General features: G+C 42.9%; 1 protein-coding gene across 2 annotated transcripts in view; it reads right to left on the bottom strand.

Annotated features, from left to right (window-relative positions):
• Positions 1–9,704, bottom strand: part of SLC25A32 (solute carrier family 25 member 32) — a 31,608-nt gene extending 21,904 nt beyond the window's left edge. Inside the window, exon 1 of one of the 2 annotated variants that reach the window (XM_006065077.4) lies at positions 9,542–9,704. In XM_006065077.4, the coding sequence (XP_006065139.1) occupies positions 9,542–9,698 (157 nt within the window). In that variant the 5' untranslated portion in view covers positions 9,699–9,704. The other variant, XM_025265110.3, reaches the window with a different exon arrangement.
• Between the last annotated feature and the right edge of the window lie 128 nt (positions 9,705–9,832).

The following is a 9,832-nucleotide window of genomic DNA, read 5'->3' on the forward strand; positions in this document are numbered from 1 at the left end:
GTTGACCATGATGGCTACTCCATTTCTTCTGAGGGATTCCTGCCCGCAGTAGTAGATACAATGGTCATCTGAGTTAAATTCACCCATTCCAGTCCATTTTAGTTCACTGATTCCTAGAATGTCGACATTCACTCTTGCCATCTCTTGTTTGACCACTTCCAATTTGCCTTGATTCATGGACCTGACATTCCAGGTTCCTATGCAATATTGCTCTTTACAGCATCGGACCTTGCTTCTATCACCAGTCACATCCACAGCTGGGTATTGTTTTTGCTTTGGCTCCATCCCTTCTTTCTTTCTGGAGTTATTTCTCCACTGATCTCCAGTAGCATATTGGGCACCTACTGACCTGGGGAGTTCCTCCTTCAGTATCCTATCATTTTGCCTTTTCATACTGTTCATGGGGTTCTCAAGGCAAGAATACTGAAGTGGTTTGCCATTGCCTTCTCCAGTGGACCACATTCTGTCAGATCTTTCCACCATGACCCGCCCATCTTGGGTTGCCCCACGGGCATGGCTTAGTTTCATTGAGTTAGACAAGGCTGTGGTCCTTTAAGGATAGGGCCTATAGGGAGGTAATTAAGATTAAATGGGATCTTAAGGGCGGGACCCTAATTCAGTAGCACTGGTGTCCTTATAAAGAGGAGAACACAGAAGGAATGCATATGCACAAGAAAAGGTCCTGTGAGGACATAGTCAAAAGGCAGTCATTTGCAAGCCCAGGATAAAGGCTCCACCTGTAAACCACCCCTGCTGGTCCCTTGATCTTGGACTTCAAGCCCCCAGAACTAGGAGAAAATCAGTTTCTGTGGTTTAAGCCACTCTGCCTGTGGTATTTTGTTATGGTAGCCCTAGCAGACTAAGACAGGATAATTGTGAACATTCCTGAAAATCACGAAAGAACATTTGCCTATGATCAAAGTCCCATATTTCTCAAACGTGGGTTCAGATGTGCCTAAGATAATCAAATATGTGTTTAGAAAGGAGAGCCTGGTACCCTGGGGGGAATGCATTTGAAGGTGGAAAACCTGGAAGCAAGAAAACAAGAGACAACTGCACAGTTACTGAGAAGAAGAGGGTCTGAATTTGGGTCTCTCTAAAGTCGAATTACAATTGCTATATAAATAAAATACAGTCAATATTTTGGCCTAAATGGCCTCGTAATTGTCTCAAAAACACTTGCCACTGAGAATTTTGTAGTTACATCTAAATACTTCCTGCGTAACTGTTACAGTGGCCTATGAAAGTACTAAAAGATGCCAACAGACACAATCGTGTGCGTGTGCACTCAGTCGTGTGTGATTTTTTGTGACCCCATGGACTGTAGTCCACCAGGCTCCTCTGTCCACGGAATTTTCCAGGCAAGAAATACTGGAGTGGGTTGCCATGTCCTACTCTAGGGGATCTTTCTGACCCAAGAGTCAAACCCAGGTCTCCTGCATTCCAGGGGGATTCTTTACCAACTGTGTCACAAGGGAAGCCCAACAGACATAACTGGAAGACAGAAAAGTTTGCTGAGCAAGAGGGAGCCCAGACAGGGGACACTAATTTTAACTACCCTATTACAACCTGTTTCAGTTGTTGCATGCTAGTTTTATCCCTCCTTTCCTCTGTCACACTGAAGAGCTGGTCGCTCTTAATAAATAAAACCAATCCCCTCTACTTGTACTCTATCTCAGCATTTTGAAAGCTGGGTCCAGAAACTGATTGAGCAGATTATTAAAAAAAAACCCAAAAAACGAACAAAACAAAAACCACCACCACCAAGAGACTGGAGTAGAAGACAATATAAGTGATATCACAAGCAGTAAGAGTAAGTATTGCTTTATGAAACTTGTTTCAGTAATATGTGTGTGCTCGCATCAGATAGCAAAGATAAAAATTTATTTCCCAGAGACTCACAGATTTAGAAAATGAACTTATGGTTGCTGGGGGGAAGGGACAGTTAGGGACTTTGGGAAGGTCACGTACACACTGCTATATTTCAAATGGATAACCAACAAGGACCTACTGTATAGCACATGGAACTCTGCTCAATGTTACATGCCAGCCTGGATGGGAGGGGCATTTAGAGGAGAATGGATATGTATAAGTATGGCTGAGTCCCTTCACTGTTCACCCAAACTACCATAACACTGTTCATCAGCTATACCCCAAAAGAAAATAAAAAGTTTTGGGGAAAAAAAGAAAAAAAAAGTTCCTACTGAGGGTTGTGGCCAGAAAAGTTTGAGAGAGACTGCTCTAGATTCTCTTTGCTTAGAACCCCTTCGAAATCTCACTAATTATCTTCTTGCCTCCATCTCGAATCTCTTCTTCATATTTAGTTTTTTCCCAACAAAATAAAAACTAAATATCTCATCTCCTGAGTGTCTCCTTTCAGATCCCAGTGCCTCCCTGTCAGTCAAGCTTCTGGAAGAGAAAACTACAATCTCAGCTTGGACTTTCTCACCTCCATTGCTTCTCAATCCACTGGAGGCTGGTTTGGCCTCCACCTGCTACTGCAGTTTAAAGACCTCCATGTGCACTTTGGGATTTCTCTCTTTTTATCCCTTGACCAGTATCTGACATAGTTACCTAAAACATATTTCTTTGGGCTAGTTCCACTCTCTTCTGATTTTTCTCTTACTTCTTTGGCCATTAAATTTTCTTGCAGTTTCCTTCTCTTCTACCCATCCTTTAAAAGCTGGTTTTTAGGCACTCTTTCCACTCAACAGGGGTAGTCTCTCAATCACTAAGTAGTTTCAATTTCTACCCTCATGCTTTGGTATCTACAACTCCAGTTATGATCTCAAACTGTTTTTGAACTGTGGTGCTGAATACTCTTGAGAGTCCCTTGGAGAGCAAGGAGATTAAACCAGTTAATCCTAAAGGAAATCAGTCCTGAATATTCATTGGAAGGACTAATGCTGAAGCTGAAGCTCCAATACTTTAGCCACCTGATGAGAAGAACTGACCCACTGGAAAAGAAAGACGCTGATGCTGGGAAAGATTGAAGGCAGGAGGAGAAGGGGGTGACAGAGGATGAGATGGTTGGATGGCATCACCAACTTGATGGACATGAGTTTGAGCAAACTCTGGGAGATGGTGAAGGACAGGGAAACCTGGCGTGCTGCAATCCATGGGGTCAAAAAGAGTCAGACATGACTTAGCAACTGAACAACAGTCCTGATCTCATTCCTAACATCCATTTTTACATGGCATAAAAGATGTGTCAATCTGGAAGCTTAACTTTCTGGAATCATTTCATTTCAACCTCTAGCATTTTACCCTTTAGATATACCAAACTACCCATTTAGGGTTTCAGTCTAACAGCAAAAGCTATGGAATCAGACTTCCTGAGTTTGAATCCCTATTTCAACACTTTGTAACCCCAAGTAAGTTACTACATTACTCTGTGCCTGAGTTTTCTCATGCACAAAATGGAGAAAAATAACAGAAACTAACTCTCATAAAAGAGAGAATTAAGTGAGTTAATACATATAAAGCAAGTCTTAAAAGCATGTCTGGCACATGGCAAGCAATCAGTAAGTTATTATTTATGCTATCAGGTCCTGCAATACCATATACATACAAAACTTGACTGTATGCTATTCTCATTAAGGGCGCTCTACATTTAGGTTCCTTAGATTAACCTACACATTATTAGGATTTCAGGTTAATTTAGAAAACTACTATTTTTACTTCACATTCTCTGTTGAGGCGCCCACTCAACATTCTTGATGGCTTAAAATGATATCTTGAAGTAATAAGGGGCCTCAATAATCACCTCAAGTGACCTTTCCGCCCAACACGAGAATGTTTTCTAGCCGCTGTCATCCAACGGCTGAACCACTGGCATTCACTGCCAGTGTCACGTCTGAGCACCACCCACTTTGCCAGGCCAAAAGCTGCTTCTCTGTAATTTCCACCCAACCTCTGCCTTTCAGATTACCTGCAATAAGGCACCCTTTCTCACATGGCAGTTCTCTAAATACCTTACGTCCCTCCCATGTCCTAAGTTAAACTAGTTCCTTTAGTTATTTCTCACAAGAAATGACTTCTACTCCTTCCACTATTGTGGACACCTCTGAATTCCAATTTGCACCTGAACTCATTGAAATATTGCAGGTTTGGTTTAATGGTCAAGACTAACATCCCCATCACCAGGTATTGTAATTCTATTAAAAGGGCTTACTTTAATGAAAGCATTAAAAATCCTAGCATTAATGCTAGTGGCCGGTCAACTATATAACATTTTGATTTCAGTTATCCATCTTCCTAAGTTTTCTTTTCTATCACCATTTCACAGCCACACTGGGGGTTTCTTGTAACACAGTCCTGCTTCAACTCCTAGATCTTTAATTTTGTCCTCCTATCTTGATTACCTTAACTGTCACTTCAGTCCTACTGGTTTCCTAATATGCTCTCCATTTAATTAATATTACCAATATTCTCAGGTACAAGAATCCCCTTTTCTCAGGCATAGTCTGCACCACAGCAGATTGTCTTAAACTCACCAGGCCAAGCACTCTAAAATGATCATCTCAACCATCACCTCTTTTGCTCTTACATAAAATTGAGAAATACCAGAGTCATATAGGTCTGCACCTGCAGCCAAATCCAGAATTCCTGCCTTCATGTTCAAGTCACAGTATACCAGGAATTCCTGGGGTAAGGCTTAAGGGCCAGAGGGTTTTGAGTTAGACCTAATTCAGATCTAGATGCAAATCTCAGATAACTTACGACTTGGGCACGTTAGTCAACTCCAATTATCCTCATCTGTGTATCGGGAATAATAAATTCACAGCGTTGTTCACAGTAGTAAATGATCTAATGCAAGAAAAGTTCTTAGTTCATTGCTCTTATTGCAAGTAAACACTCAATGAATGTTCCTTGTTGTTGTATGTCTTATTTGTGCATGTATGGAACTCCATGGAAATTACATGTCTTTGTGGGTTCTCTTCTAGGGAGAACCCTCCATAATTTTCACTAATTTTCATTGGCTTCTTATCTCCTCTCCAGCTGTCAAAATTTTAGTCCTTCTCTGGTGAACCTCAAGACTAATCAGACTTTTACACATACAGAAAAATATGGCCATCATCAATCTATAACTTTCTTAACAGTCTACGACTACTCCTGTTTTGGTAATTGGATTTATTCCATTTTGACCTTAATTTTATGTTGTCTACAGTTACTTTTTATTTGACTGAGTTTCAAGACTAAAATTTGGAGAAGGCAAGGGAAACCCACTTCAGTACTTTTGCCTGGAAAATCCCATGAATGGAGGAGCCTGGTAGGCTGCAGTCCATGGGGTCGCCAAGAGTTGGACACGATTGAGCGACTTCACTTTCACTTTTCACTTTCATGCACTGGAGAAGGAAATGGCAACCCACTCCAGTGTTCTTGCCTGGAGAATCTGAGGGACGGTGGAGCCTGGTGGGCTGCCATCTATGGGATCGCACAGAGTCAAACACGACTGAAGCGATTTAGCAGCAGCAACAGCAGCAAGCCTAAAATTACAATGTAAGTTTCCTGAGGGCAAGAACTTTATTTAGGTGCTTCTATAACCTATACAAATGTTAAAAGGCTAAGATTTAAGTGAACAGAAGACAATCTCCTAACTCTATGAGATAAACCACTTCTGCAGATCTAATTCTCAAGGTAGACCTTAACTTGTAGTAATTAAATAGAGCAGGACTGTCTAGTCTTTCCCTTCCTCCAACTCCATTCCCCACCAGCCTTCTATCTGTAGAAAAACTTTAGTCAAATAAGTTTAATTGAAAAAGTGAGAAAATAAAGAAGCAAAGGACAACAGGATCAAATACTAATAGTGTATCACTAAGCAAAGTCAAGGACCTTTCATTCCTCTTCAAGGGCTATAGATAATATTCTGAGCTATATCCTTTAAGCAGTATTATCTAACCTAAATCAAATCCCTTATGATTATACAGTGGAAGTGAGAAATAGATTTAAGGGCCTAGATCTGATAGATAGAGTGCCTGATGAACTATGGAATGAGGTTCATGACATTGTACAGGAGACAGGGATCAAGACCATCCCCATGGAAAAGAAATGCAAAAAACCAAAATGGCTGTCTGGGGAGGCCTTACAAATAGCTGTGAAAAGAGAAGGAAAAAGCAAAGGAGCAAAGGAAAGATATAAGCATCTGAATGCAGAGTTCCAAAGAATAGCAAGGAGAGATAAGAAAGCCTTCCTCAGGGATCACTGCAAAGAAATAGAGGAAAACAACAGAATGGGAAAGACTAGAGATCTCTTCAAGGAAATTAGAGATACCAAAGGAACATTTCATGCAAAGATGGGCTCGATAAAGGACAGAAAAGGTATGGACCTAACAGAAGCAGAAGATATTAAGAAGAGGTGGCAAGAATACACAGAAGAACTGTACAAAAAAGATCTTCACGACCCAGATAATCACGATGGTGTGATCACTGACCTAGAGCCAGACATCCTGGAATGTGAAGTCAAGTGGGCCTTAGAAAGCATCACTACGAACAAAGCTAGAAGAGGTGATGGAATTCCAGTTGAGCTCTTTCAAATCCTGAAAGATGATGCTGTGAAAGTGCTGCACTCAATATGCCAGCAAATTTGGAAAACTCAGCAGTGGCCACAGGACTGGAAAAGGTCAGTTTTCATTCCAATCCCAAAGAAAGGCAATGCCAAAGAATGCTCAAACTACTGCACAATTGCACTCATCTCACACGCTAGTAAAGTAATGCTCAAAATTCTACAAGCCAGGCTTCAGCAATATGTGAACCGTGAACTTCCTGATGTTCAAGCTGGTTTTAGAAAAGGCAGAGAAACCAGAGATCAAATTGCCAACATCCGCTGGATCATGGAAAAAGCAAGAGAGTTCCAGAAAAACATCTATTTCTGCTTTATTGACTATGCCAAAGCCTTTGACTGTGTGGATCACAATAAACTGTGGAAAATTCTGAAAGAGATGGGAATACCAGACAACCTGATCTGCCTATTGAGAATTCTGTATGCAGGTTAGGAAGCAACAGTTAGAACTGGACATGGAAGAATAGACTGGTTCCAAATAGGAAAAGGAGTACGTCAAGGCTGTATATTGTCACCCTGCTTATTTAACTCATATGCAGAGTACTTCATGAGAAACATTGGACTGGAAGAAACACAAGCTGGAATCAAGATTGCCGGGAGAAATATCAATAACCTCAGATATGCAGATGACACCACCCTTAGGGCAGAAAGTGAAGAGGAACTCAAAAGCCTCTTGATGAAAGTGAAAGTGGAGAGTGAAAAAGTTGGCTTAAAGCTCAACATTCAGAAAACGAAGATCATGGCATATGGTCCCAACACTTCATGGGAAATAGATGGGGAAACAGTGGAAACAGTGTCAAACTTTATTTTTTGGGGCTCCAAAATCACTGTAGATGGTGACTACAGCCATGAAATTAAAAGACGCTTACTCCTTGGAAGGAAAGTTATGACCAACCTAGATAGCATATTCAAAAGCAGAGACGTTACCTTGCCAACAAAGGTTCGTCTAGTCAAGGCTATGGTTTTTCCTGTGGTCATGTATGGATGTGAGAGTTGGACTGTGAAGAAGGCTGAGTGCCGAAGAATTGATGCTTTTGAACTGTGGTGTTGGAGAAGACTCTTGAGAGTCCCTTGGACTGCAAGGAGATCCAGCCAGTCCATTCTGAAGGAGCTCAGCCCTGGGATTTCTTTGGAAGGAATGATGCTAAAGCTGAAAGTCCAGTATTTTGACCACCTCATGCGAAGAGTTGACTCATTGGAAAAGACTCTAATGCTGGGAAGGATTGGGGGCAGGAGGAGAAGGGGACGACAGAGGATGAGATGGCTGGATGGCATCACTGACTCGATGGACGTGAGTCTGGGTGAACTCCGGGAGTTGGTGATGGACAGGGAGGCCTGGTGTGCTGCGATTCATGGGATCGCAAAGAGTTGGACACGACTGAGCGACTGGACTGAATTGAACTGAACTGATAGATACTGAAGCACCCAGCTTGGTGGCAGAAGATAATTACATGATGACCAAAATTGTAGCCATGACATTAGCTGCCACAACTGGCCTCAAAGAAATGAGAACAAATGGACCCTTGAACTGAAGACTAGCTGTACTTAAAACAATCAAGATTATGCTGCATGACCAATTTCAACAAGATTGTCTGGCTGCCTGTGCTGTTTTTACATGTAACCCACTTCCTCCACCTATAAACGTCCCTTTCCCACTGATTGTCAATTGCAGGGAGGGAATTCAGCCTTGGGACATGAGTCTGCCCCTGCCCCCAGTTCAAACCTCCAAAATAAAGCAAAGTTTCCTTTCTATCAACTTTGCCTCTTTATTTGCTTTTGAGCCGAGAGTAGCTGGACCCCACTTTCAGTAAGAGAACTGAAATGCCAGAAAATAGTTTGCAAATAAAGTTATGAAAGACATTTTTTGAAGCTCTCTTTTTCAGAATTTTATGTTGAGTTTAACTTTTAAATTATTTTCTTAATTTCCATACAGTTAATTCACTTAGTGCACTTAATTCAATAAAGCTAAATAAAAACCTGTACTATTTCGATTCTAGCTACTTATTCCTTCACAAGGACCCGTACCATACTACACACGACAACAACAAACTTTCAAGAGAATTCTGTACCAACCCCATTCCTAGCAAAGGGATTCCTCCCTACTCCAGGATTTCCCTCACAGCCCAGGGGGCAAACACGTGTCTATTCTAAGATTTCCAAGTACAGGTTTCCCGGCTATGCTAAAGTAAAGCATGAAAGCGTTAATATAGGCCAAAAGTGCATAATGTGAAGGAGCAATTACCTTAACACGCACTTTGCTAAAGGATGCACAAAATAAATCCAGATAAAGCACAGATGCTCACAGAAGCAGTTCAAAGCTATGATTGACGCTGAGATGTTGAGTGTAGTTTCCGGGAGAGGAGCTGGCGGTGCCATTCGTGCTGCTGGCGGTGCACGCTGCCTCTCAAGGGCTTGGTGCAAAACAAACGCTGAACTTGCTATTCTCCATTTTCGCCTTCTTTTTGTAATGGCGAAAATCCTTTTCGATTCTTGGCGATTTGAGGGTGAGCGGGAAAAGGCTTACTAATGAAAGCCTTTCCTAAAAGCTAGGTGGTGTGAAGTGAACTTTCGAAAGGCTGGGGGTGGGGGTGGGGGGTGGCGGGTACTTGTATCTCCAAGGGTGAACGATTTGCACGTGTGAGGTTTTAAGCCCTGAAATGTGATCAATCCTTTCTTATTTTATAAAGCATGCTTTTGAGTTCCACGTTCTATACCAATGAGGACCTTTCTCAGACTTTTATATCCATTCTCCTCATCCCTCAGTACCGGGGGAAAGGGGACGCCGGCAGCCAGACCACTTAAACCAGACTCCCTTTCCTCAAATCTGGCCCCACGGGAGCCCGGGCAAACAGTATTCTTCAGCAGTCGCCTCGCCTGCAGTACGCAAGAGGCAGGTGAGGACGAAGCCCTCCCTCTGCGTCTTTATCACTCGGTTCGGGGTGACCGCAAGGAGAAGCCCAGGGTCTGACTGGTCTCTTACCGGCGAAGCGGATCTTCACGAGGTCAAGCGGGTGCAGCGCGAGGTTGGAAAGGACCCCGCCGCTCACGCCCGCCACCAGAGTCTCGTAGCGGACGTGGCGGAATATTGTGCTGCTCCACGCCGACAAGCCGGACGCCGACTGGCCCTGGCCTGTCATGGGCTCAGGGTCCGCTGATACCGCGGGCGTGGGACGAGATGCAGTGGCCGCCACCGTGGCGACGGTCGCCGCGCTGGAGCAGAAACCGCAGGGCACGAGGCCACTTCCGGCACCCGCGCGTGGAGTCACACTCG

This window comes from Bubalus bubalis, chromosome 15 (assembly GCF_019923935.1).
Source record: "Bubalus bubalis isolate 160015118507 breed Murrah chromosome 15, NDDB_SH_1, whole genome shotgun sequence".
Classification (NCBI taxonomy): Eukaryota; Metazoa; Chordata; class Mammalia; order Artiodactyla; family Bovidae; genus Bubalus; species Bubalus bubalis.